Source organism: Entelurus aequoreus, linkage group LG02, assembly GCF_033978785.1.
Source record: "Entelurus aequoreus isolate RoL-2023_Sb linkage group LG02, RoL_Eaeq_v1.1, whole genome shotgun sequence".
Classification (NCBI taxonomy): Eukaryota; Metazoa; Chordata; class Actinopteri; order Syngnathiformes; family Syngnathidae; genus Entelurus; species Entelurus aequoreus.
The window spans coordinates 21,430,351-21,457,745 of NC_084732.1; the positions used below are offsets into that span (position 1 = coordinate 21,430,351).

General features: G+C 39.4%; 1 protein-coding gene across 1 annotated transcript in view; it reads left to right on the forward strand.

Annotated features, from left to right (window-relative positions):
* The window catches only part of fto (FTO alpha-ketoglutarate dependent dioxygenase), a 378,930-nt gene that overhangs the window by 89,799 nt on the left and 261,736 nt on the right, over window positions 1-27,395 (forward strand). Inside the window, exons 5-6 of the mRNA XM_062023825.1 lie at window positions 8,684-8,763; window positions 10,995-11,138. Coding sequence (XP_061879809.1) covers window positions 8,684-8,763; window positions 10,995-11,138 — 224 coding nt within the window. The remainder of the gene's footprint in view (window positions 1-8,683; window positions 8,764-10,994; window positions 11,139-27,395) is intronic.

Below are 27,395 nucleotides of genomic sequence, written 5' to 3' on the forward strand. Positions count from 1 at the left end.
CAACACAGTTTTATATAAACACTGCAAGTCTATATGTAATGTAGTACTTAGACATGTTTATAAAAATATGTAATATGTACAATATTTACAAAATTTGGGTCATTTTAATCATTGCCAGAACTAGGGATGGGAATTGATAAGATTTTTCCGGTTCCAATTCGGTTCTTTATCGGTTCTCCTATCGATTCTTATTTCGGGAAAAAAAGATAACAATTTGATGGATTAGCATCAATTTAGTTTAGTTTAGGATTAACATGACCTTACAAAGCCAACAGTGATGTCTTACGAGAAAAAGAGTTCCTCAGTTTTCGTTCTTACAATAACAATGTCGCTACAGTTTGGTTATTATACAGGTTATGGTACGTAAATCAAGTATTGATGTTTTTTGAATGCATTTTACAGTGATTTAGAGGTATAACAAATTGCTCCCATTGGCCACATTGCTAGCCACCAAGATCGAGACAATTTTTACATGTTAAAATGCAAAAAAAACAATACAAAAAACTTTTGTCTTCATGTCTCTCATAATGATTGTGAACGATAGGCAAAATTCCCAAAAAGTGTATTTCCACTTTAATACTTGGAGTGTGACTTTTTAAAACACATTTTTTTAGAAATATGAAAGTTAAGTTTTTTTACCTGCACACTGGTCTTGTGGTTAGAGTGTCCGCCCTGAGACTGGAAGGTCGTGAGTTCAAACCCCAGCCGAGTCATACCAAAGACTATAACAATGGGACCCATTCCCTCCCTGCTTGGCACTCCACATCAAGGGTTGGAATTGGGGGTTAAATCCCCAAATGATTCCCGAGCGCGGCCACCACTGCTGCTCACTGCTCCCCTCACCTCCCAGGGGGTGAACATTGCGATGGGTCAAATGCAGAGTATAATTTCACTACACCCAGTGTGTGTGTTACTATCGTTGGGACTTTAACTTTTAACTTAATCACTTACCCATGTTAAATAGACATTTATTCTTGTTACGCAAAAGTGCATCCCTTGTGTGGTGTTCGGGTCTGTGGGACCCGTTTTCTTTTTTTATTAAAAGAAAAATTATGCAATTAATTTTTCAAACAGACTCACTGACTTTGGCTCATTTCCTGTGAAGAACATATATCAGAATACATAATTAATGACCACACACCATACACCCCCCTACACATTTCTATTACATATAATATGTCCGGTTCCACTGGACCCGGGGCTAAGAGAAGTGTGGAAATTGATGTTCTGTGTACCACACACACACACACACACACACACACACACACACACACACACACACACACACACACACACACACACACACACACACACACACACACACACACACACAGCAGGCCTAGACAGGAGGAGGACAGAGTGTAGGTACACAGAACATCAGAGGGTCGAATGTGCGAGAAAATGAGAGCAGACAGTGTTGACAAACAATGTTGCAACCATGTGTGGGAACCGCAGGTGTAGAAACACAAAAGAAGAATCCCTGTGGGATGCAGAAACTGGCAGAGAAATGTTCCGTGCAACGTTCATATTGTTGTTACTCAGCCAGCGTTTGTGGGTCTGATGGACCCTTTGCATTTTGTGGCTTTTAATGCCTCACAATCAAACACTTTTATGTTAAAATACTGAACAGATGTTTATTGGGTTAAGGTAAACATCTGTTCAGTATTTTAACATAAAAGTGTTTGATTGTGAGGCATTAAAAGCCACAAAATGCAACGGGTCCATCAGACCCACAGACGCTGGCTGAGTAACAACCATATGAACATTACACAAGGGTTAAAGGCGTTCTTCATTTTATGTTCCAAGCAAGAAAGTAAACCATTTAAAATGAAACAAAACTGCTTTATGTCATCACATCCATCTTGACAGCGCTTGAAGCCGGAATAAGATCTACAATAGAACCGTCAGTTTTCAGGCCAGGCCCCCGATAATAGAGTGATGGGCTGTTGCGCACACTGTCCTAATGGGACTTGACTGTCGCGGATCAACGGGGATTTATGCTCCACTCTCCGAGCACGCCCTTGAGAGGCCGACTGCTGCACGCCGATAGCGGCTGGCTCGCGCGACGGAGGCCCTCGGCCGTCTGCCGCTTTGTCGGCCCGCACCTGAATTAAGCACTTGGCACGCTCCGTCGACATATGAGCGCTAAATTTTGCGCGCACATGCAAAAGGTCGCGTTGCTTTTTCATTCCAAGTATGCGCCGCTCCTCTCTCCCGGCCGCCATCGCACCACCGGCGTGTTACAATATGATAAGTAGTGTTTTGCGCTATAAGACGGGAAGTACAACGGTGTCTATCCACAGACGCCGTAATGTCTTTTCCGCACCATTTGTCTCCCGGTGGCCCCTTTTGAACCGCTAATGTCTCAAAGGCAAATTGAATCACCCCCCCCCCCCCGTCCCCCCCCCCGCCCGCCCGCATGGAATTTTGGGCGGTTATAAAAAGAACAATGCAAGTCTTGACACCGAGCCTGTTCGATAATCAGATTCCCAGCTCCCAATGCACCGAGGAGGGCTGTGGGGGGGTGCAGACGAGAGTTGACCCAATATATTTAAAAGCCTGCTTTCTGGTAAAAGGAGGACAAGTGGCAGCAGGCGCAGGGGTTGAAAGAAAGATAAATACTTATTACAGTTATTGAGTTTGCCTCAACTCCCTCCTGATATGGCATCCGGCGTGCCAAGAAAAGAGCAGATTGATGGAGATAATTTGTTATTGGATATAAACAGTTTTAAAGACGCCGGGTAATTCCGCCCAGGGACCTAATCCGTCACAATCTCATCAGAGTAAAGGAGGAAAACACCGGCAAGTTGTTTTCTTTGTCGCCATCTCCCCCCCCCCCTTTTCCTTTTTCCTACCAAACAATAATATCCTCCTCCCAAAGCGTTTGGCTGTTTGATTTTCAAATCACAGGCATTAGACGGTGTACCCTCGCTCCAGGCGGCAGTAAATACGCACACGTGCGGCCAGTCGCGGTCTAAATTAATTATTGGTCCATGATGCAAATAATGGCAGCGTCGAGGAACATCTATGCTCACAAGAAACACATGGAGGGATACGCGGGAAACAGCCGTAAGGCCTCGCCACAAAGCTCCCGCGATATTGGACAAATGTTTGGCGGTATGGCGCTCGCGTTTCGACAGATTGAGCGTGATCTGGTGTTGTTTGCTCATTAAAACAATGGCGGTAGTGCCTCTCGCTCTGGTTGGGTAAGCGTCAGGCCACTTTGCAGAATCCCCAATCTTTTCTTTTCTGCCCGAATATTTGTTGTTTTGGCCTTTGTCTGCCGTTTTACAACTTTTTCGGTCACTGACAACAGACTTTTTTGCAATGAGTGGACACTTTTTAGAGTTTGCTGTGCATACTAAGGAAACAAATGTGTTAACTAACTTTAAACAAATACATTTAAAGAGGGCCTCTGGGGAAGTTTGTATCTTCTGACTATTGTTACAATGTTACTGTTATGGCTCGCTCTGGGCCACAACGACAAAGGGGGAGACGAGACTGAAGTTTAAAGGCCTACTGAAACCCACTACTACCGACCACACAGTCTGATAGTTTATATATCAATGATGAAATCTTAACATTGCAACACATGCCAATACGGCCGGGTTGACTTATAAAGTGCAATTTTACATTTCCCGCCACACTTCCGGTTGAAAAAGTCTAGATATGATGACGTATGCGCGTGACGTAAACGGTTGATACGGAAGTATTGGTACCCCATTGAATACAATACAAAAAAGCTCTGTTTTCATTTCAAAATCCCACAGTATTCTGGACATCTGTGTTGGTGAATCTTTTGCAATTTGTTTAATGAACAATGAAGACTGCAAAGAAGAAAGTTGTAGGTGGGATCGGTGTATTAGCGGCGGATTACAGCAACACAGCCAGGAGGACGGAGATGGATAGCAGACGCGCTAGCCACCGAACTCACCTTAACTTCCTCCGTCTCGCCGACCGCATCTGTGATCGGGTGAAGTCATTCGTCGCACCGTCGATCGCTGGAACCCAGGTGAGCACGGGTGTTGATGAGCAGATGAGGGCTGGCTGGCTGGTGTAGGTGGATAGCTAATGTTTTTAGCATAGCTCTGTGAGGTCCGGTTGCTAAGTTAGCTTCAATGGCGTTGTTTGCAACAGCATTGTTAACCTTCGCCAGGCTGGAAAGCATTAACCATGTATTTACATGTCCATGGTTTAATAATATTGTTGATCTTCTGTCTATCCTTCCAGTCAGGGATTTATTTATTTTGTTTCTATCTGCATTTGAGCCCGATGCTATCACGTTAGCTCAGTGGCTAAAGAGCTTCGCCGATGTCGTGGAGATAAAAGTCACTGTGAATGTCCATTTCGCGTTCTCGACTCTCATTTTCAAGAGGATATAGTATCCGAGGTGGCTTAAAATACAAATCCGTGATCCACAATAGAAAAGGGAGAGAGTGTGGAATCCAATGAGCCAGCTTGTACCAAAGTTACGGTCAGAGTGAAAAAAGATATGTCTTGCACTGCATTCTAGTCCTTCACTCTAACGTTCCTCATCCACAAATCTTTCATCCTCGCTCAAATTAATGGGGTAATCGTCGCTTTCTCTGTCCGAATCGCTCTAGCTGCATTGAAAACATTAGGAAAATGTGAGGAGCCTTTCAACTGACTACGTCACGCTACTTCCGGTAGGGGCAAGGCTTTTTTTTTTTATCAGATACCAAAAGTTGCGATCTTTATCGTCGTTGTTCTCTACTAAATCCTTTCAGCAAAAATATGGCAATATCGCGAAATGATCAAGTATGACACACAGAATGGATCTGCTATCCCCGTTTAAATTTAAAACAATCATTTCAGTAGGCCTTTAATGTGCACAAAATATTTTTTTATAAAACAAAGGACTGTGACAATAGGGGTGTCAAAAATGTATTTTTTTCGAATAAATTGTGATTCCTTTAAAAAAAAAATATATAGAATAGAATGCCTTTTATTGTCTCTACACAGGTAAACTGAGATTAAAAGCAACTCCAGTATCAGTGTGACAGTCTACAAATTTGCAAAACATAGGAAGGAAAGAAAATACAATTAGTGCAAAAGGAGGTAAGGTGCACAGTCCTGTTGTTTAAATATTATACTATCATCGGCGATCACTCGAACGAGTATGACGATCCTCCTGGTATGGGTGTATCCCTTTATGTAGGATGCCTGTGGGTGACTTAGTTTAACGTGGGGAGACTGGCACACAGACAGTCACCACACGATCCTTGACAGAATCGGGTCAGGGTCCAGTGGCATGGAGTCCTAGACGACTGGGGACCCTTTTCTGCTGCAGCCTTCACCCGCCATCGCAGCCGTTGTGATAGTTCTTAAATCTACCGTCTTCCGCCTGCTCCGCCGTTGAGGTCTTCACCGTATCCCTGGCTAGGGGGCAGTCAGGTACTACACCTTTGCCAAGGGCCACTTGGGGTAACAGTAGTAAAGGGGTTAACCACCTAGTGCCCCAAGACCCCATAGAGGAGCCTCCACTGCCGGATGCACTTTAACGTCATGCCCATATATACAGTCATACATATATGCAGAAGCATTTAGACTGTGGGTGGAAAGTAAAAATTGCGCACATAAAGGTAACAATTCTTAATCAAAAATATATCTTTATAAATATGTTCCATCCAGCCACAAAATGTATTACTAATACATGTTTGGGTGGAACTCTATTAAAGAAAAACCGTTTTCTTTTAAGTAATATAGAAATGCATCAGAGCTGTTTGTCTATTTTATGGAGGAATGTAGTTAATCATAGAACTGGCACCCAGTAGGCCCTTTTCCATCCTGTAAAAGTGTGTGGTTTGTGTTTCCACCACATTCACAGTACAGGGTGGGACCAAAATTGTTTAATCTTTGTATAAACTAAATTTGTAAAGTTACAAAGAACCTAAAGTTAGTTTTGATTCCAGATGACGTAACAGCGTTTTGTTCAAGAGAGAGCACACAAAAGCTAATACAAAAAAATAACAGAGGAAATTAATAAATAAAAAAAAAATGGTTTGACAAAAGCAGACTATCTTTGTAGCTCAGTAAAAACTCAAAATACAATTGGAGTGTGTAGGTGTACCTATTGTTTTGACCGGCTGACTGTATCCAACGTTTCTAAAGTTTATTTTGTCTGGAAAAAAAAATTATGGCTTCAGGATATATATTTAAACAGTGTACATTTTCAAAATATAAAGTATGATGACACTTTCGAAGAGGGTGGAGCGTGGTTTCATTTGCAATCTGGGAACGCCTCCACATTTAAGCATCTTGCAGATGGACTGGGTTATAAAAAGTCAGTGTACAGCAAAATTTGCTCAAAATTTACACCAACACATATCAAATACATATTCTTTGGACCACAAGGAAGTGTTTTTAAGGAAGATTTAGCCATCATAGGTCCCCTTTAATGTGAAAGCTGTATGTGATAAATGGCATACACAAAACCCAAAACCAGGGAAGTTGTGTAATTCGTAAATGATAGACGAATACAATGATTTGCAAATCCTTTCCAACTTATATTCAATTGAATAGACTGCAAAGACAAGACATTTAATGTTCAAACTGAGAAACTGTATTTTTTTTGCAAATAATCATTAACTTAGAATGTAATGGCAGCAACACAATGCAAAAAAGTTGGCACAGGGACATTTTTACCACTGTGTTACATGGCCTTTCCTTTTAACAACACTCAGTTTGGGAACTGTGCAGACCAATTTTTGAAGCTTTTCAGGTGGAATTATTTCCCATTTTTGCTTGATGTACAGCTTAAGTTGTTCAACAGTCCGGGGTCTCCGTTGTCCTATTTTAGGCTTCTTAATGCGCCACACATTTTCAATGGGAGACAGGTCTGGACTACAGGCAGGCCAGTCTAGTATCCGCACTCTTTTACTCTGAAGCCACGCTGTTGTAACACGTGGCTTGGCATTGTCGGGCTTAAATAAGCAGGAGCGTCCATGATAACGTTGCTTGGATGGCAACAAATGTTGCTCCAAAACATGTATGTACCTTTCATCATTAATGGTGCCTTCACAGATGTGTAAGTTACCCACTAATACATCCCCATACCTTCACAGATGCTGGCTTTTGAACTTTGCGCCTATACCAATCCGAATGGTTCTTTTCCTCTTTGTTCCTGAGGACACAACGTCTGCAGTTTCCAAAAACAATTTGAAATGTGGACTCGTCAGACCACAGAACACTTTTCCACTTTGCATCAGTCCATCTTGGATGAGCTCGGGCCCAGCGAAGCCAGTGGAGTTTCTGGGTGTTGTTGATAAATGGCTTCCGCTTTGCATGGTAGAGTTTTAACTTGGACTTACAGATGTAGTGACAAACTGTAGTTTTCTGAAGTGTTCCTGAGCCCAAGTGGTGATATCCTTTACACACTGATGTCGCTTTTTGATGCAGTTTTGCCTGAGGGATCAAAGGTCCGTAATATCATTGCTTACGTGCAGTGATTTCTCCAGATTCTCTGAACCTTTTGATGATATTACGGACCGTAGATGGTGAAATCCCTAAATTCCTTGCAATAGCTGTTTGAGAAATGTTGTTAAACTGTTCTCTCGCATTTGTTCACAAAGTGGTGACCCTCGCCCCATCCTTGTTTGTGAATGACTGAGCATTTCATGGAAGCTGCTTTTATACCCAATCATGGCACCCACCTGTTCTCAATTAGCCTATTCACCTGTGGGATATTCCGAATAAGTGTTTGATGAGCATTCCTCAACTTTCTCAGTCTTTTTTGTCACTTGTGCCAGCTTTTTTAAAACATGTTGCAGGCATCAAATTCCAAATGAGCTAATATTTGCAAAAAATAACAAAGTTTTGCAGTTCGAACGTTAAATATCTTGTCTTTGCAGTCTATTCAATTGAATATAGGTTGAAAAAGATTGGCAAATCATTGTATTCTGGTTTTTTTTTATGATTTACTCAACGTGCCAACTTCACTGGGTTTTGTATTATGTTGGGACAAGTGCTAAGTTGCAGTGTACAACAATGTTTCCTGGAGACACACAATCTGTCGGAGACATGAAGATACAGTACATTCCATGTAGGACTTACTAAACACACTTATACTTGGTTTAAATTCCAGCATCAAGGATAGATTTGAGCAATATACCTCTACCACACGGGGAAAAACCAAGACACGTTTGGGGGACTATATCTCCCAGCTTGCCTGGGAACGCCTAGGGAGCCCCCGGGAGGAGCTGGACAGAGTGGCTCGGGAGAGGAAAATCTGGGCTTCTCTCCTTAGGCCTAGGTCAAATGTCAAGATCACAGCAATGCTGAACACGTCAAACTGGAAACTAAAAGGGGAAAAAAAAGGTCTGCAATTAATAATCCAATCCTTTCCAAACCTGTTGAGCATGTACATTAGTTATTGGATTGCTGCTCAGCTGATTTGTTTTGAGTGGAGTTGATTTTTGGTCACAGTAACAAGGGGAAAAAATCAATCTGTGACAAAACAAGCAAGTAACACATGAAATTAATGGTCTTGACGAGGGATTTTCAGATCTGTATTTGTGTGATTCTACTGTTATTAACCGAAAGTCTTATTTTGTGTCTTATCTGTTTATTTTAACAGATATTCCATACCAAGGGGCGCTTTAGCATTTAGTATTTATTATTATTTCTTCGTCGACGTTGGTTTTCTTCATTGTCTCCTTACCAGATGACCTGAATAACACCCACCAGCACTGCGTCCTGGCAGGAGACGCCCCACGCTTTAGCTGCACCCACAGAGTAGCCGAGGTGAGGCCACACGACTGACCCTTAAAGTCCTGCAAATATATTATGAAAACTTGTTTGGTCAATTCGGTGTTATTGCATGCAAACAACGTTGTTTCCTAAATATGGAACATATTTTCCATATTTAGCTCACTCTGTGTGGAGAAAAATGTGCAACGCTGGAAAAGTCTGTCTGTAAAACATGTTTTAGATGACACAAAAGTACAACATGGCCACCCAGGGTCATTTGCTATGAGGGCAGATTAATACATCAGTTTTATTTTCTTAGGGAGATTCACAAACATACTATAACAAAATATGGCTAACACAAACAAAAGCGAGACATTTGTTCCAAACAAAAGAATAGTGTCGTCGGTGGTTTGGTTTTGCAGCAACATTTGTGGAACAAATGACTGCACGCTGCAAAGTTTGTTTAAAAAAGGCAGTAGCACAAAAAAATTATTCCAGCATCTGAAACCGAAACATCCAGCCGAGTAGGGGAAATACAACTCACAAGGCGAACAAGAACATAACAAACAAACAAACCAACTCCCGCTAAAAAGCAGCTTACTGGGTGGAATCATTTACACAAGGCCCCCGTGTATGATGAGGAAAAAAGCCCCTGGGGAAACAATCACTAATGCTCTATTTTTATTTAGATAATTATTTTATTCAGTTTTGCTTCCCATGAAAAACTTTATTTGAGTTGGACAATGAGATGATCAACATGAGCAAAAGCATCATAGTAAATATGCCAGAATTAGCTACAAAAGCTACATTTCATCTAAGTTTCTTAAAAAAATTATTTTATAAAAAGTCAAATTTATATTTCTTCTAAAAAGACCCCACTTTATAAAAGTATAACTTTGCTCACAGTTGGATGCATTGTGTGCAGTGTCATTTCAAACTATTTGTTGATCAAATAAAAGCAAAACTTTTTTTTAAGTATCTCTGTCTTTTATATTCATGGGTTTCTTTGAAAAGCAGAGAAAACAATTGTAAATCTACTGTATTTTTCAGACTATAAGGCGCACTTAAAATCCTTTCATTTTCTCAATCGACAGTGCACCTTAAAACCCGGTGTGCCTAATACACGGCATAATTCTGTTTGTTCTTACTGACTTCAAAGCAATTTTATTTAGTACATTGTATAATAAGTGTGACCAGTCGATGGCAGTCATACATAAGAGATACGTGTAGACTGCAATATGGTGGCAGTAAACAACACCAAAACTTTAAATGTTCCATTGAGAATATAGAACATTTCACACGGCGCTCAAAAATCTGTTCAAATGTTTTTAGCACGATCTCGGTAAGCTGTAAAGCCGCACCGCTTGATGGATTGTCGGCGCATTAAACATACGAGTATTATTATGGTGCATGTATAAGGACCGCAAAATGGCACCTATTAGCAGGCGTTTTGTTTCGCAATATTTTGCAAAACCAACTTTTCTTACCTTCTGGTACCTGCTGATCTGTATTTGGGATCTGCATGAGTCTTAAATTGTAGTCCGTGCCGACACCGTAGTCGTAAGCCTCTTCTTTTTCTCTATCTTCTTATGTGGCATTTATCTTCCGCTGTTGCCATTTCTAATATAAAGTTGTGTAAAGTTCTTACTTATCAAAGCGCTAAAAACTGTAGTGGGTTTACGTAATTCACCCACAAAACTTTAGATATTAGAGTGTTCCGGTCGGACGTTTTTTCACGGGACACGTTTCCGGCGTTGATGTTGCGTTATTGAGCCACGGATGAGAGAATGCTGCTCCGTTATTGATTTAAGTAAAGTCTGAACGTCATTAAAACAGTTAGCTCCATCTTTCGACACTTCTTCCACTCCCGTCCTTGCACGCTACACCGCTACAACAAAGATGACGAGGAGAAGACGCTGCCGAAGGTGAGCCACGTAAATAAGACCGCCCACAAAACGGCGCATTCTGAAAAGACGCTCAGAAAGCTACTTGAAGATGTTCTGTAAAACATAATCTATGCAACACTTTCACCAAAGAACCACCATTACATGTTATGTAGACCACAAGATAGTGTTTTAAACTTAGAAAAAAAATCATAATACGACCCCTATAATGCGCTTTATAATCCGGTGCGCCTTTTGTATGAAAAATGACCTGAATAGACCCGCTCATCGGCAGTGCGCCTTTTAATCCGATGCACCCTATGGTCCGGAAAATACGGTAGTTATTCTAAGGCCATGTCGCTCAGGCCTATCTGCTATGTTTGTGTTGCTCTCCTCCTACAGTGCGCCACTGGGACTCTGACCTACATCCAGTCTCGGTGCGGAGAGGCCCTTTCCAACCTGCACACGTACCCGGAGAGCGGCTCCCACAGCCTGGTGACCTTGCGGCCAGCCACCCTGCAAAACTGTGAGGAGATTCACAATGAGGTGCGTTTGATTCGTACACATGCATGCGCTCTGTCGTGACCGCACAATCTGCATCGTTACAAGAACCCTATCGTACCGCCAAATAAAATCAAAGGAAGTTGTTCTGTCCAGGAAAACGGACCCCTTTTGAAGTCAAAGTGAAAACAGATTACTACATAGTTGTAAGAAATAATTGCGAGCATAAAATACATCTGTTTTATTCATAAAACATCAAATCGAAAAATGACTGAAGCTCTGTTTGCAGATTTTGTCTGCGTGTGGCTGCATAGTGCTGCATGATTCAAGACGATACTTAGAATTTATTCATGTTTATTGAATTCCTGCGCACTTAATGTGTGATCTATAAAAGTTTGGACTTTGAGTGTGCATTTCTGACCTAATGCTTTAAATCGTCACCCATCTGGTGTCGCAAATAAGTTACAAATGGTTCAGAACCAGCTGCAGATATGACACATCTGAACATGAATAAATTATGTCATTCTCACCAAAGAATGGGATCAATTTAAAAGGAAAACGTGCAAATTTTGAGCACTCGCCACATTTAGGCACTACAGCACAGTGGTACAATAAATGCATGACACCATTTTATATTACACAATGTACTACAAGAGTGTCATTTATAACAGTTAATCAGAAAAAAAATGGTAATAATGACTTATGAAAAACACATGTAATATAAATCGATTGTTTACTTATTTATATGGATAAAATACAGGGAAAATTAGTATCATTGGAACACAATTACAATTCAATAATACAAAATACAATTTTATAAATATGTAATATAACATGTAAAAAAAACAAAACGTTATTATATTATTTATTTATAGCTTATTTATAAATATGATGTATCATATAATTTATAAATGTATATCATTATATCATACATATTTTAGTATTTATATATATGTGTGTGTGTATATATACACCTGTGTGTGTGTGTGTGTGTATATATATATGTATATATATATATATATATATATATATATGTATATATATATATGTATATATATATATGTATATATATATGTATATATATACGTATATGTATATGTATATATATATGTATATATATACGTATATGTATATGTATATATATGTATATATATACGTATATGTATATGTATATATATGTATATATATACGTATATGTATATGTATATATATATGTATATATATACGTATATGTATATGTGTATATATATATATATATATGTATGTATATATATGTGTATATATATATATGTATATGTATATATATCACACACACACACAGTCGTTTTAAAGAACATAATGTCGGCTGTCTTGAGTTTCCAAAAATTCTTACAACTCTTATTTTTTTGTGATAGTGATTGGAGCACATACTTGTTGGTCACAAAAAATATTCATGAAGTTTTGTTATTTTATGAATTTATTATGGGTCTACTGAAAATGTGACCAAATCTGCTGGGTCAAAAGTATACATACAGCAATGTTAATATTTGGTTACATGTCCCTTGGCAAGTTTCACTGCAATAAGGCGCTTTTGGTAGCCATCCACACGCTTCTGGTTGAATTTTTGACCACTCCTCTTGACAAAACTCGTGCAGTTCAGCTAAATGTGTTGGTTTTCTGACATGGACTTGTTTCTTCAGCATTGTCCACATGTTTAAGTCAGGACTTTGGAAAGGCCATTCTAAAACCTTAATTGTAGCCTGATTTAGCTATTCCTTTACCACTTTTGACTTGTGGTTGGGGTCATTGTCCTGTTGGAACACCCAACTGCCCAAAACCCAACCTCCGGGCTGATGATTTTAGGTTGTCCTGAAGAATTTGGAGGTTATCCTCCTTTGTAATTGTCCCATTTGCTCTCTGTAAAGCACCAGTTCCATTGGCAGCAAAACAGGCCCAGAGCATAATACTACCACCACCATGCAAGACAGTAGAGATGGTGTTCCTAGGATTAAAGGCTTAACCTTTTCTCCTCCAAACACATTGTTGGGTATTGTGGCCAAACGGCTCAATTTTTGTTTCATCTGACCAAATAACTTTCTTCCAGAAGGTCTCATCTTTGTCCATGAGATTTCAGATGAAACAAAAATTGAGCTATATATATATTTATTTTATTATTATTTTTTTTTTGTTAAAAAAAAAAAAAAAAAATTCTAATTATGTAGAAAACTTATCTTGCAAAAATATTTAGGGTTATGTGTATGAACATAACCCTAATGATAAACTCCAACTTAAAATCATGGTATAATATATTTTACAGTTATTGTGGACAACTTTTTAAAACATTTCATTGTGGACAACCTGCTGCATGTTTGTAGCATGCCCGCAATGTTTTTGTTAATACGTTAGCGTCAGGACCACATGGTTATGCTAACGGTAAATAGAGTAATCCATTTCAGTTACAGGTTGTATTTTATCATGTGCATCAATGAGAATATGAGAATTGATCAAAGTGATAACACAATCTGTACCTGTAATTAAATAAACACAATTGTTTTAAAATGTGTTACAATGCAATCACCAGTAGTTGTGTACTTTCAGGACTCATGGTTTAGTAGTTAAAATAACTTTACAGTCGTATCATCACGAGATGCAACTTCTGGAAAAAAAAAGAAAGCTAGACAAAGATAATTACTATGACCGCACTCTCGTGTTTTTAAGATTCTGCTGCAACAATTTTTGTTGCTCACATTTTTTTAACTGAACGCGCAGGCCACCATTTAAAGAGCCCAAATGATGAAAAATAAAGGACCCTTGATGAACACCACTAGTATAACTAAAGACGTTAAATAATGACTACAAACTGCATCTAAAGTAAACAAGCTACAGCAACATTTGAAGTTACATAAATAAAAAAGTGTTACTGCCAAAAAGGAGAGGACTTGAAGGGTTGCCTTGAGGAATGCCACAGTTATGTAAATCACAAGCTTGTATTTGCCAATATGCTGAGTGCAGGATGTACGGTGTACCAGTACTAATAAAGTACTGCAATACTAATGAATTGAAAACAGTACAATACTGCCTTTGAAAAATACTGGTATTTTATTTTCATCTGCATGTCAGCGCGCACACACTCACAGAGCACACAAGAAGAAACAGTGTAGAGAAGAAAAATGGCAAATAAGGGCAATTCTAATGGTTAATGAAGAGGGTGCGTGAAGCGTAATATGAAGGTATATGGGCTTCAAAACTATCGATAAAGATGATGCTTTAAACACGGAAGCGCCTCTCTGCAAGCGCTGATTCAAAACATGCCTTGCCAAAAGTGTCATGATTCAAAAAATACCACATTTGCTTCAAACTTGGCTAAACAATGCAATAACAAAAAGATCGACAGGTAATAAAGTTAACTCGCTCTGCTGTTGTGCACATACCGGTATGTACGCACAGATGCTTGGCTTGATGCCAAATATTAGCAAGGTTAAATCAATCAATCAAAGTTAATTTATATAGCCCTTAATCACGAGTGTCTCAAAGGGCTGCATAAGCCACAACGACATCCTCAGATCCCACATCAGGGCAAGAAAAAAACTCAACCCAATGGGATACAAGGAGAAACCTACAATGAGAAACCTTGAAGAAACCGCCCACGTGGTGTAAACTAATGCAAGTGAAATTACTGAATTTTGTAACGAATTGCTACAATTTGTGTATTATCCTTAACAATGTGTGTTTTACCTGCTACATGTCTTATCTGTATGGTATGAGCCATAGTATTGTTTTTAGTATTTACTAATGAATGTATTTGTCTTGACGCACAAACCTAAAGTGGCAACCATAAATCGTAAAGCATAACGTCAGTAAAGCTTTCTACTCTATTATAACCTAATCCTAGATTATGGTCGACTTTATGTAAGATTTACAATTGGAAATTGTTCTTTGAGCGCAACAAGAAAAGCCCAATGTGTTTAATGCCTTTTAATTTTTTGTTTAATCTTCTAAAATTGTTCTTTGAGTGCAATAAGAACCGTATGTTTATTGCATTGTAAGTTTTTTTTGTTGTTGTAAAATTAAGCTAAAAAATACATTTTTTGTGTGGTCCTCTTTGAAAAGTTTCAAAGTATCAAAATACATTTTGGTAGTGGTACCGGTACCAAAATATCGGGACAACCGTAATTTATAGTGGCCTAAGCTCCACATAGTGTATATAAACCCCCCCGCCCCCATATTTTGTATATATTGTTTTTCACATCACCTGACATGTATACTTTGTATATGTACATAATTGATCCATTTTTTTACGTAATTTTTTATATACATGTTACAGGTTATATATCTTTTATTATTGAATGTATCAAATGTGATGAATATTTAATGGACCACAATGGAAACAAGTCTTTTGGCTTTTTGTGCCATCCATTTGCCTTTTTAAAGCATTACACTGCAAAAACTGAAATCTAAGTAAGATTAAATATCTCAAATAAGGGTGATATTTGCTTATTTTCTGTCTGATAAGATAATTCTTCTCACTAAGCAGATTGTATGTTAGTGTTTTACTTGTTTTAAGGGTTTTGGTCCTAAATTATCTCAGTAAGATATTACAGCTTGTAGCTGAGATTTTATGACGTATATTGAGTAAAACATGCTTGAAACCAGAATATCAACTGATGCAAAGCTGTGTCATCAACACTCACAAGTATAAAACTACTTTTTTAAAGTAATAATTTCTTACTTCAAGCATGAAAAAAAAAAAATCATGATGCAGAGCGCTTATTATGTCAAGATAATGGCACTAGCATTTACTTAATTTAAGAATATTTTTCATCATATTGAGCAAAAGGTCTTTTTTTTTTCTACCAAGAAAAGTGCACTTGTTATTAGTGAGAATATACTTATTTTAAGGTATTTTCGGGTTCATTGAAGTTAGCTAATTTTACTTGTTTTGGAAAGTCTTGACGAGCCAAATTTTATTTTTCTATTGGCAGATAATTTTGCTTAGTTCAAATAAAATACCCCTAATTTTTGTATTTTTTTTTCTTGTTTTTGAACACTGACTTTTTGCAGTGTACATGGATTCAATTATTTAATATGTCAAACGTCTCAATCAATCAATCAAAAACCGTACAACAGGAGCAATCTCGTTTTTTTAAGAATTTGCTGAAAAAATGTTAGTCTCCCTAGTTTTTAACTGAAATTGGGGGCCAGTATGGCGTGACTCTCGGGCCCGTGGGCCGCCAGTTGAATAGTCCTGGTATACAGACAAATATTGCCTCGTGTGGGTTCACCATTAGTCTTCCAAAACGCCATTGTGTAAACCATCTGCCCACACTGCACTCTGCATGATGACAAAGTCTTGTGAAGCTAACCAAATAGCATAAACATAAACACTTGATCCCGCTTTTACACGCCCTCCGTTGCCTTGTGCATCGCGGGACTGCGGCCTGGAAGCCCTTCTGATAGCAGCAGCTTAAAGCTGTGTAAAGTGTACCGAAAAAAACAGCCTTCCGGCTCTCGTTCCTCCACTTAGCTGCGTGTTTCCACTCAGGGAAATGCCTCAAAGTCCAGGCTGTTCTCGTTTGTTCTCCCGGCCTGTGATGGATTGTACGGCAACAGCCTCCCCATATGTTATCCAAAGATGGACGTCACACCCCGGCGCCCCTTGCTAACCCCTTTTCACTCGCAACAATGAGCGATGCAGGCTCGAGGTGTTGAGGGGTCGAACAAGAGGACCGCGAGGGGCATCGGCAGCACCTCCATGTGCTCGCTAGCCGCGGGCCAACGGTTAATATTGCACTTCACCTCTTCCCCCGCGTTTGCGCCCCCCTGGGTACCTAGCACACATCCCAGACCACGCTGGCACTTGGGATCCCCGACAGGAACGCCATGACAGATGAGTCCGACGTAAGGTTGTTTAAAGGTTGGAGACCGTATTAATTATTCATCACGGTCAAACAATAGGGTTGTTTTTTTGGAGGAGTGCTAGCTGAGTTAGCAACACCTGCTAGCTTGCCACGCAGCGCCCCAGGATTAGCAAGAACATGCCTCCGCCCTGGACGACAAGACAAATGTATTCAGCAAAGCAAACCTGCTATTTATAAAGAACAGTTGTTCATGTATGTGTTGAGGTGAGGTGGGGCGGTGGTGGAGGGGGGAGCCCTCTTGGCACTGGCGATGATCGATGTGGCCATTTGTTTGAAGTTGCCCAGGAGAGCGGAACACCCACTTAAATGATGTATTGTTAGCGGCGTTATTTATGATGCCGCTACACCTTGGCGTGCGGCCGTGTGCACATTGCGCAGGTTGTGTTTGACATGGACGACCGCAGTGTGAACAAGCCAGAGACGTGCAGGCATTCTGACCCGAGCGCTGCCCTGTGGGTCTCTTTTTTTTGTTTCATCACCAAAAAAAGAGAAACACCGACAGCAAGCTAGCGCCTGCTAACGTGCCGCCTCGGATTGGTACAACGAAATAGTAGGAGTTAAGCTACCAGAACCACAACCTTGTGAAAATAGTAGCAGTTTTTCTTTTAAAGTTTGCCAAAGCTTTTGACGTCAATATAAGCCCACAAAATGGTAATAAAAGACCTGCAATATGACACATCCGTAGTTGTAAAGAAACACAGAGGTGGCGTGGCTCAGATGGTAAAGCGGCCATCCAGCAACTTGAGGCTTTCTGGTTCGATTGTAGCTAGTGCCATCCTAGTCATGGCCTTTGTGCCATTGTTCCCATTGTCCCCTCACGCTGGGGTATAAATGTTTTGTGGTGGTCGGAGGGACTGTAGGCACAAGCTACAAATGTGGCTTACCACCATTGACGTGTCGCCGACGTGTCAGTTCTCTCCCCTAGGGGTGGGGGGTCCCCCACATCTGCGGTCCTCTCCAAGGTTTCTCATAGTCATTCATTGACATCCCACTGGGTTGTGAGTTTTTCCTTGCCCTTATGTGGGCTCTGAACCGAGGATGTTGTTGTGGCTTGTGCAGCCCTTTGAGACACTTGTGATTTAGGGCTATATAAATAAACATTGATTGATTAAGTGCTTTGGTTGTCTAGAAACATCTATATAACCCTAATACAGTTTTATTCATATTATTATTAATGTGCACATGCCTGTCTTCCAAAAGTGCGAAAGTTAAGCTAGTGCCAGATGACGAAAGAACGAAACAGAGACAAAAAGATTTATTTTCCTGGAAAACTACGCAAAACAACACTGTACCGTATTTTTCGGACTATAAGGATAAGGCGCACTTAAAATCTTTCATTTTCTCAAAACTCAACAGTGCGCCTTATAACTCGGTTCGCCTAATGTACAACATTATTCTGGTTGTTTACTGACCTCGAAGCAATTTAATTTGGTACATGGTGCAATAAGTGTGACCAGTAGATCGCAGTCATACATAATATATATGTGTAAACTGCAATATGATGGCAGTAAACACCAAAACTTTAAATGTTCCATTGAGAATATAGAACATTACACACGGCACTCAAAAATCTGTCAATGTTTTTAGTACAACTTTGGTAAGCTATGAAACCGCACCGCTTGATGGATTGTCGGCGCATTAAACATACGAGTATTATTATGGTGTGTGTATAAGGACCGCAAAATGGCACCTATTAGCAGACATATTATGTGGCGTTTTGTTTCTTAATATTATCGAAAACCAACTTTTCTTACCTTCTGGTACCTGCTGATGTGTATTTGGGATCTGTATAAGTCCTTTGTGCGCGCGTCCGCAATTGTAGTCCGTAAGCTTCTTCTTTTTCTCTACTTTATGTGGCATTTATCTTCCTCTATTGCCATTTCTAATACAAAGTAGTGTAAAGTTCTTCATCTGTCAGTCGACTAGCTATCAAAGCGCTAAAAACTGTAGTGAGTTTACATAATTCACCCACGGAACTTTAGTTAATAGAGGGTTCCGGTCTGACGGTTTTTCACGGGACACATTTCCGGTGTTGATGTTGCATTATTGAGCCACGGATGAGGAGATGCTGCTCTGTTATTCACTGTTGTATGAGTAAAATCTGAATGTCATTAAAACAGTTAGCTCCATCTTTTGACACTTCCACTCCCGTCCTTGCACGCTACAACAAAGATGACGGGGAGAAGACGCTGTCGAAGATGAGCCACGTAAATAAGACCGCCCACAAAACGGCGCATCCTTAAGAGACGCTCAGAAAGCTACTTGAAGACAATCTGTAAAACATAATCTATCCAACACTTTCACCAAAGAACCACCCAGGGGCGCCGAAAAGGGGGGGTAAAGGAGACGGATTCTAGGGGCCCATGATGGAGGGGGCCCAGAGAGGCCCCTAATGATGATGAAATTATAATACAGGGGGCCCTGTAAAGATTCTTTTCATGGGGCCCAAAATCCCTAGCGGCGCCCCTGGAACCTCCATCACATGTTATGTAGACCACAAGATAGTGTTTTACATTTAGAAAAAAATCATACTAAGACCCCTTTAATGCGCCTTTTGTATGAAAACAAACCTGAATAGACCCGCTCATCGGCAGTGCACGTTTTAATCCGGTGCGCCCTATGGTCCGAAAAATACGGTAATATTCATGTCAAGGCACTATTTGCCGCTGTCCTTTTTTATAAAGAAACTACACACATTCCACCAAATGCTTCTCCTTTCTTATCTTGTCTAAAATCCTCTTTTGTTTAACTTTCGTCAGCGTGTATTTTAATGTATGTCCAGTAAGAACTGACACTCAGCTGTGTTTTAAAGGGGATTATCTACACCTTTTAAGCTATTAAACCGCTTTTCACAGATAAAATCAAAAAGCGCTGTCCAACACATAATAAATAAATAAATAAATGATAAATGGGTTATACTTGTATAGCGCTTTTCTACCTTCAAGGTACTCAAAGCGCTTTGACAGTATTTCCACATTTACCCATTCACACACACATTCACACACTGATGGCGGGAGCTGCCATGCAAGGCGCTAACCAGCAGCCATCAGAGGCAAAGGGTGAAGTGTCTTGCCCAAGGACACAACGGACGTGACTAGGAAGGTAGAAGGTGGGGATTGAACCCCAGTAACCAGCAACACTCCGATTGCTGGCACAGCCACTCTACCAACTTCGCCACACCGTCCCCAAAGGTGATTTAAAACAGCAATTAAATTTAAACAGGGGCAACAACATGGGAAGGATAAAAAAAGATAGTTAAAAGGTTCATTGACTAAAAGCTTTACTAATAAGCGAAGTCTTCACATGTTTTTTTAAAAGAGTTAAAACAGTCAAGCTCACCGAAGCACTGGTGCAAGTTATTCCAGAGTCTGGGGGCTGCAGCCTGGAATGCCAGGTCTCCACGGGTGTTAAAATAAGTTTTTGGGCTCTTTAGGAGACCCTGGTCTGAAGACCGACGACTGCGCCCTGAAATGTAGGACCACAACAAATCAGTGATATACTGAGGGGCCCACCATGCAACGTACGGAAAGTTAAGAAACTCAATGCGGAATTTGACTGGAATACAATGAAGACTAGCTAAAATGGGGGTAATGTGGTATGTTCTGGGTGCACCGGTCAAAAGTCTGGCAGCCGCATTTTGTACTGTCTGAAGTCTCTTTAAAGTTGACTTGTTGAAACAAGTGAAAACAGAATTAGAATAGTCAAAGCGAGACGAAATGAACGCGTGACTGATCATTTCAGGATCCGATTCTGACGACAAATTTCTCACTTTAAAGATATTTCCTAGGTGATAAACACAGTTTTTAGTCAGTTGACGACAGTGGCTCTCCAAAGACATCGACTGATCGAACACAACCCCAAGGTTTCTGAGGCCGGTGGGTAACGTGGCTTGCCCAAGGACACAACGGCAGAAACTACACTGCAAAAAGTCAGTGTTCAAAAACAAGGGAAAAAAATACAAAAATTAGGGGTATTTTATTTGAACTAAGCAAAATTATCTGCCAATAGAACAAGAAAATTTGGCTTGTCAAGACTTTCCAAAACAAGTAAAATTAGCTAACTTCAATGAACCCAAAAATACCTTTAAAAAAAAAAGTATATTCTCACTAATAAGTGCGCTTTTCTTGGTAGAAAAAAAAGAGACCTTTTAAGCTCAATATGTTGAAAAATATTCTTAAATTAAGTAAACGCTAGTGCCATTATCTTGACATAATGATGTGCGCTCGGCATTACATTTCTTGAAACCAGCAAACTTATACTAAAAACTAATTTATTGTTCTTAATGGAAAGGCAACAAGGCAAACACTTGTTACTCTCGGGGTTTCCTAGCCGCTCAGGCAAATCATATTGTCTAAAAATGCATTTTCCCATCCATAACATGACATCATCGCGCCAAGTGCGTGCTCTTTCAGTCAATTAGTGCGCATATATACAGCCCGGCACAAAAATGTTTTATTGTAATTTTGAATAATTTATCTGAATGTGCATGAAATATTTCTTTTCAAAATTGTTTGAAAAGTCACATGTTAAATGTTTAAATATTAACTGTCCGTTTACTGTACTGTGCCAACTGTACTACTATATGAGTACGTATTTTCTCTTATTTCATTGAAAATAAAACCGCAAATTCCATTTCGCTGTCATTCGTTTTAATTATGAGACACAATTGTCAGTCATGATTCTTTTTTTTCATGCTTGAAATGAGAAATTACATTAAAAAAGTAGTTTTATACTTGTGAGTGTTGATGACACAGCTTTGCTACAGTTGATATTCTAGTTTCAAGCATGTTTTACTCTATATAGGTAATACAATCTCAGCAACAAGCTGTAATATCTTACTGAGATAATTTGGGACCAAAACACTTAAAACAAGTAAAACACTCTAACATAAAATCTGCTTAGTGAGAAGAATTATTTCATCAGACAGAAAATAAGCGAATACCACCCTTATTTGAGATAATCTTACTTAGATTTCAGTTTTTGCAGTGAAGATGGCGGAAGCGGGAATCAAACCTGGAACCCTCAAGTTGCTGGCTCGGTGGCTCTACCAACCGAGCCACGCCTTGTATGCATTCTAAAGTGTAAATCAACACTAGCAAGAGTCAGCTAACAATGAAAGTAATGAAATCCGATTTATAATGCTCTCTAACCATCCAAAAACCTCAATCAACTTTTGACACTTCTTCCACGCCCGTCGTTGCTCGCTACACCGCTACAACAAAGATGACGAAGAAAAGACGCTGCCAAAGGTGAGCCACATAAATAAGACCGCCCACAAAACGGCGCATCCTGAAGCGACTGTCAGAAAGCGACTTGAAAATGGCCTGTAAAACATAATCTGTGCAATTTTTTGACCAAGGAACCAACATTACATGTTATGTAGACCACAAGGAAGTTTTTTCAATTAAGAAAAATATATATATAATCCCTTTAATGCGCCCTATAATTATATAATATAATTATAATTATCTGTACAGTAATCTTTTTATTTATATCTGCACCTTATTGCTCTTTTATCCTGCCTTACCATGAGCTAATGCAACAAAATGGCGTTCTTATCTTTACTGTAAAGTTCAAATTTGAATGACAATAAAAAGGAAGTCTAAATCTAGTAATCCAGTGTGCTTTATGTATGAAAATAAACCTGACTAGACCTGCTCGTCAGTAGTGAGTCTTATGGTCCGGAAAATACGGTAAATACCGCAGTGCGTGCCACCTCATGATGGCATGTCTGCATGCGGGTTGGATTGTGTTCACATTAGAAATCGCTTTTTTTTTTTTTTTTTGTAATGTGAACAGCCACTAAAAAGATCGGATTTGACCAAAAAATCCGAATTGGACATCCAGCAGTGTGAACGTAGCTTATGTGAACGCATAGAGTGAGAATTCACGGCGAAGCGTACACTATTAGGCCTTCACCGTTAGCGTCAACTTTTCAGCAGTAATTAAAAGAATAAATAAAAAATAAAAAACACTTCGTAAAATCGTACAGTGCATGCGGCGCGTTAAGTAACAACCGAGGGAAGGTGGGGTCCAAACAAGCGGCACCACCCGGCCCCCGCATGCACATTTGCCTTTGAAATGCTAATCCCAGACGCAAATGCCGTGTCCCATTTAAAAAGCTACTGTGTCACTTCCCAGGTGGGTGTGTGACAGAGTGCCCTCAGGGACAGCCCCCCACCCCCCGGACCCACCCCTATCCCCCTTGCTAATGATGTTAGCCCCCCCCACAGTAAATATTGAAGCTTTTCCCACATGCAGGTGTTCGTGACCTTGCGAGGTGGCTTTGAAACGCCTCACCTGAGGGGCGTTTTGACACCGTTGTAATCTCTTCAAGCGTGCCTCCTGCTGATCTGTGCCAGTTGTAGTCTGTGCACCAGTTTCTGTTTTTTATTTAATTGTTGATTGCTGCACAAACGGTAGGAAATAACATTATTAGCAGCATGCAAATCTGAGGCTGAAAAAAAGTCATCCAAATAAAAAATGAACATAAATTTGCATAAAGGCAATATTGTCAGTGAGATGTGACTGATATATACCTGACATATAAAAATGAATATGTTAAATCGAAATAGCCCTCAAAAACAATCCAAATCCACTCTCACTCTGCTATACTTGTCTACCTGTAATACATGCCCGGAACTCTCTGCAGTTGAGCAAATGAACACCCCTTGAATATCATTATTATTATTACTACTACTACTACTACTACTATCATTAAACATTTATTTGTATAGATAACTTGATAACTATAGATACTTGCAATTAACTGTAAAAATTAGATAATACATCTATCCATCCATCCATTTTCTACCGCTTATTACATTAAGAAATTATTTAATAATAAATAATATTGATAAAATAAATGCATCCACTCCAATAATAAGCACTTAAGATGTGTTGACCATGCAATTTTGTTTTAATTAGATACAATTTGACATATGTAGTTTTATATTTTTCCCATTATAAATATAGAGTTTCCAAATGTTTGTATGCATTTTAAAATACATTTAGTGTGAATTGTCAAACCTATTTTATTATACAGTAGGGAATGGATTTATTTGGCTCCATTCCTGGGTGCGTTAATCATTTTGCAATGCAGTCTGCTGAAAATGATGGAAAGCGCCACTCTACATGGCAACAGATGCTGTGGTCTAAGTTGGAATTGCCACAAAACACATTTAAAGTTATTCAACACTCTACTGGTGGCTAAAGTGTATAGCCCGCCCCTTCATTTTGTCACGTTTCATGTGTCAGGTAGACCGTGATGAATCCCCTTTGTACTGTATTTAACATCCTTGGAACCAGCCCCCATTTGAAAAAAAAAATGCAATAAAAGTAATGATAGGATTAATAAACTATAGATGGACATAATAATATAAACCAAATAATAATAGTAGAATTGTATTTATAAAAAAAACCCCACATACATCATTTACATTGAGGTTGGTACCCATTGATAAGTAATTATACAATAATAAAAATAATTAAAATAATATCGATGCATGTAAAATGTTTAGGTAATAGATTTTCACCCAAATTGATAGCCATACACAAATTACAACTCTCAGTTTAACTCTTTGGAACACCAGAAATTTGCACACACACTAACTAAAAAAACCTACAGAAGAATATAATAATTATATGAATTACTAAGAACCAGAGGTGGGACCAAGTCATTGCTTTGCAAGTCACAAGTAAGTCTCAAGTCTTTGCCCTCAAGTCTCGAGTCAAGTCCCGAGTCAAGACAGGCAAGTCCCGAGTCAAGTCCAAAGTCAAGACTGGAAAGTCTCAAGTCGAGTCCCAAGTCCTGCATTTTGAGTTTCGAGTCCTTTCAAGTCCTTTTAACCACAGACTAATATTTTTACACAGATTGTGTATGCTTTTAAAACGCTGTATTTATTTATTAAAACAAGTGCATTTGAAATTGCAAGAAAAAAAATAGTGCTGACATTGCAATTCATAATAGCACTATTAACAGTAATTTTAATAGTTTAAACAATTTTAAACATTTAACTCATTCCTTTACACAATAAACACATTTGCAAAAACAAACATTAACATACTATTGGTTGTATTTTATGAAAATAATATTACCACAGAGTTGAGAAGGAGCAAAGATCTTCAATATTTGTATGTGAAAATCACAAATAAATCTTCTGGGGGAGGATGACGCCCCTACAGGGGTTTGGTTTACAAACTTTCAGCCCCACCTAAAACAAAATTCACCAGCCGCCACTGATTATGATGCATTCTCATTTTAGGCAAAATATAAGACAATACTTTCTTAACAGTATAATTGTAACCAGGAATAAGTCTTCAAGTAACAATATTCAAATACTAACATTGTTGGGTAAAACAGCATTTGGTTTTATTCTGAATGTAGTGAAACAAATTGGTGGTTTTAGCTGATATAAAGACTTTCAGGTGTTTATATATGTTTAAGTATTTGGCAGACGCTTTTATCCAAAGCGACATACATAAAAAATACATACATAACAATCACTGTAAACATGATCATTTAAGGGAAGACTGTAATACAAAATATCAATACAAAGTGTCAAGACAAAATAAACTCTCTGCTGCTGCAGCAACAGAGATACAGTCTATAGGTCCCTAAGATATATAGATATCTAATGTATTCATACATTGTTTATGTAGGATATACGCATGTATATATAACCTAATCATATTGTTTCTTCAATTTAAAAATAGCTTACCGTTTTTTCCCCCTTCTCTGGGATTATATTCCCAGTTTTGATCTCGGACGTCTGGTCACTTATAGCGTATAAGAATATTATATTACTGTTAAGCAAACTATGAATAATAAAACTTGCCAAAACATGTGTCCGTTATCATAGCTACACGTATGACAAAAAACCGCGTGAAAATCAGTGGTATTCAGTGAGGTAAAATGAATTAAATGCGCTGACAGTTCATTGCTCCTGACAAATGAATTGCACTGAGTGGAGCGGATCACCACTCCAAGATGGCGGCCCCGCGTCTCGTCTGCGCCAGTAGGCAGTAGCGCTCGATGCTGCGTACCCTTAAAACATGTCTATGGTTATAACGTTAGCAGTGAGTTTACAGCCTCACTGATTTAACTACACAGCAAATAAAAGTCATGTTACTTAGCCAATAAACGTTATCTTACATTCAAAACTGACCCTTCTTTGGGCAACTTCAAATGTCGAACGAAGTTGGAAGTTGTTGCGTCTCCGTCTGTAATATTCGAACTGCGTGATTTGCATACGCAATTCGTTTTTTGTTGACCAAGTCGTAGTTTTTATACCCGAACGAAACCAACTTTGGCATAATTGTTTCTCTCTGCCGCATTGTTTGACAACTCTTGTGCGGTGGTTGTCCTGCAATTTGATTGGATGAATGCTGTGTGATGAATACAACGTATAACTAATTTGATTGGCTGTTGTACTGACAGCACACCAGCTGACAGGCAGCACACACGCTGATAGACAGACAGACACGTACAAAATGAAAGATACGTAGCGCTCCCAAATAACTTTTTAAGCTTTGGGTTTTGGGGAAAGTAGCAAGTCATGTCAAGTCAAAAGGCTCAAGTCCAAGTGAAGTCACAAGTCATTGATGTTAAAGTCTAAGTCGAGTTGCAAGTCTCTTTACATTTTGTCAAGTCGAGTCTAAAGTCATCAAATTCATGACTCGAGTCTGACTCGAGTCCAAGTCATGTGACTCGAGTCCACACCTCTGCTAAGAACTCTAGCGATTGTGCAGTATTGTTGATTATTTGTGCTTTGAACAAAGAGTGCGCTACCTGGTTGAGACCAGCAGAGGCGCTGTTGATTCAGTCTCAAATCAGTTTGCTTTCCACAGAGAAATAACACAACGTCGTTGCGCATTATTCTGCTCATTACAGCCCTGGAATAGAAGCAGTAGTTGAGAACATTCCGAGTCAGTTTTCCCCGCAGTCAATCAAGAACATGTTGTCAAACTGAAATCCGGAGTTTTGGAACCTTTTGAGTGATATTTTGGGCCTGAGGAGGTACAAGCTTGTAGTGTTGGCAGTCACATACAGTAGCGGACAGTGTTTATATATATATATATATATATATATATATATATATATATATATATATTTTTTTTTTTTTGCTATAGCTGATGTGTGAGGCGTCCGGGGGGGGAAGTAAACTGGAGGACGGCGGAGTGGGATCGATCCAACTCTCATCAGTTCTTACCTCAGGGCCGTTCCGGTCCCCAGAAATTGATTGGGTCCACTGAGGGAATACCATAAAGAAAGAAAAAAATGGAGCTTCATTAAATGTGGAGAATGGGAGCTTGTTTTTTTTGCCTCAGTGGGCAGCCAGGTGGCGACTAATGTGCAGCTAGTGTGTCCATCACCTGGGGAGATGACAGGAACCGCCTCGGGGGG